This window comes from Arachis ipaensis, chromosome B07 (genome assembly GCF_000816755.2).
Source record: "Arachis ipaensis cultivar K30076 chromosome B07, Araip1.1, whole genome shotgun sequence".
NCBI classification, from domain to species: Eukaryota; Viridiplantae; Streptophyta; class Magnoliopsida; order Fabales; family Fabaceae; genus Arachis; species Arachis ipaensis.
The window spans coordinates 14,115,813-14,117,286 of NC_029791.2; the positions used below are offsets into that span (position 1 = coordinate 14,115,813).

A 1,474-nucleotide genomic window follows, 5' to 3' on the forward strand; every position below is an offset into this window, starting at 1 on the left:
TTATGTTTAGGCTTTTATAGCCACCCCACAATGAATGATTGTCCTGACCAAAATTTGTTATGGTATTCTCTGTTAATTTATCAGCAATGATTTAGATACTTAAATGGTTATATGATAATTGCAGTTCAATTAACACTATTTTAAATTGCAATCATTCAACATCTTTGCAGAATGTCATTTTTTTTATTAATTATCTAGTCAAGAACTGAAAAGTGAAAGAAAAAGAATAACTTTGTATAGATCAATATCAGCCAATACAATCAAAAACCATGAACATAAGTCGAGCAAGGGGCATAGTTTTTCCCAGTCAATTGGCTTGGGTTAAAAGTAAAACCATTTTCATCAGTAACTTCATTGTTTTGGTCAGACAAATCTAGGCCTGAAAGATCTCGAGATAGCACCCTTTCAAGATCTTCATACTCACCTTGTGATGGCGATACTTCAGTTCTATCAACACTTGTAGGAAGGATATTAGAATTAGTATTTTCTTCTTCCTTTTCAAGTAAAGTCTGAGCATCACTAGAATTATAAAACTGAACATGAGCAGAATCTAACTGTACATCACGTATTGAAGCATTTGTTATCATCAAGAGTTCCTGTCAGTGTCACTAGCCTATCATTCAGTCCGTAATAATTATTATCCTGAGGAGATATCTTAATTCCAGCCTGAGCTTCTTCAATGAATGACCTGACCAAAGGCAAGAATTTATGCTCTAAGCTTTCATCACCAATCATGTGTAATTTAAAAACAAAGAGAAAGGGTCCTACAATTAAGAACTCTCTCTTTTCTGACATAATTTAGGGGAAGCAAGGGGAAATAAAAGTTGAAACACCAAAGAACCACATGAAATCACAATACACCCAGAATCATAAATTAAGACATAGTAGTATGATAGTATCAACAACTACTTTTATCTGTACATATTTCAAAAAATTGTAAATAGATAACTTAATGAGGAAAAGCAATAGTACCTAATGGTAGCACCTCCCTTGCCAATTATACCACCACAAGAACCATTTGGAACGATGAGTCTCACTTTTGTTTTTGGCTCAGCATCATTTTCATCCTCACTTTGAAGCTAATGACACAAGGTAAATAACTTTCAGGAAAACAGGAAATTGTAATACATGTTTTCATTTTCTTCATTACCAATCAAATTGACATCATAAATTACCTCACTGAGCAACTTAGACAGAATAAGTTCAACAGCTCTTAGGATTTCATTTATTCCACCAGATACCATGATAATCCCTCTCTGGTTTGCTCATCAATTTTACAGTGATAAACAAAAAGTCATTAAGAGAGACAAAAATCTGTTTAGTCAAGAAGGTAAAAACAATACAAATTTAAGCTAGATAAGTAACAAGGATCAAATTCTTTGTAACATTACATGCATATTTAAACCAAATGCCTATTTCTGCTATTGACTACTAGGAAAGAGTTAAAACAGTACTATTAATTTGGTTTCAACTT

The 1,474-nt window shown here is 32.7% G+C and overlaps 1 protein-coding gene across 1 annotated transcript; it reads right to left on the reverse strand.

Annotated features, from left to right (window-relative positions):
- LOC107608125 (protein BTR1-like) lies at positions 214-1,259 on the reverse strand. Its single transcript, XM_016310012.2, has 3 exons — positions 1,176-1,259; positions 973-1,079; positions 214-688 (listed from the first exon to the last, which is right to left on the reverse strand). The coding sequence occupies exons 1-3, from the start codon at positions 1,242-1,244 to the stop codon at positions 562-564; spliced, it is 303 nt and encodes a 100-aa protein (XP_016165498.1). The 5' UTR covers positions 1,245-1,259; the 3' UTR covers positions 214-561.

Excerpts from the sequence above, each read along its gene's own strand:
- LOC107608125 (XM_016310012.2), bottom strand. The coding sequence starts at position 1,244 with ATGGTATCTGGTGGAATAAATGAAATCCTAAGAGCTGTTGAACTTATT. Across the intron at positions 1,080-1,175 it reads TGTCTAAGTTGCTCAGTGAG|CTTCAAAGTGAGGATGAAAA; the intron begins GTAATTTATGAT and ends TTGTGTCATTAG. Across the intron at positions 689-972 it reads AAGGGAGGTGCTACCATTAG|GTCATTCATTGAAGAAGCTC; the intron begins GTACTATTGCTT and ends GCCTTTGGTCAG.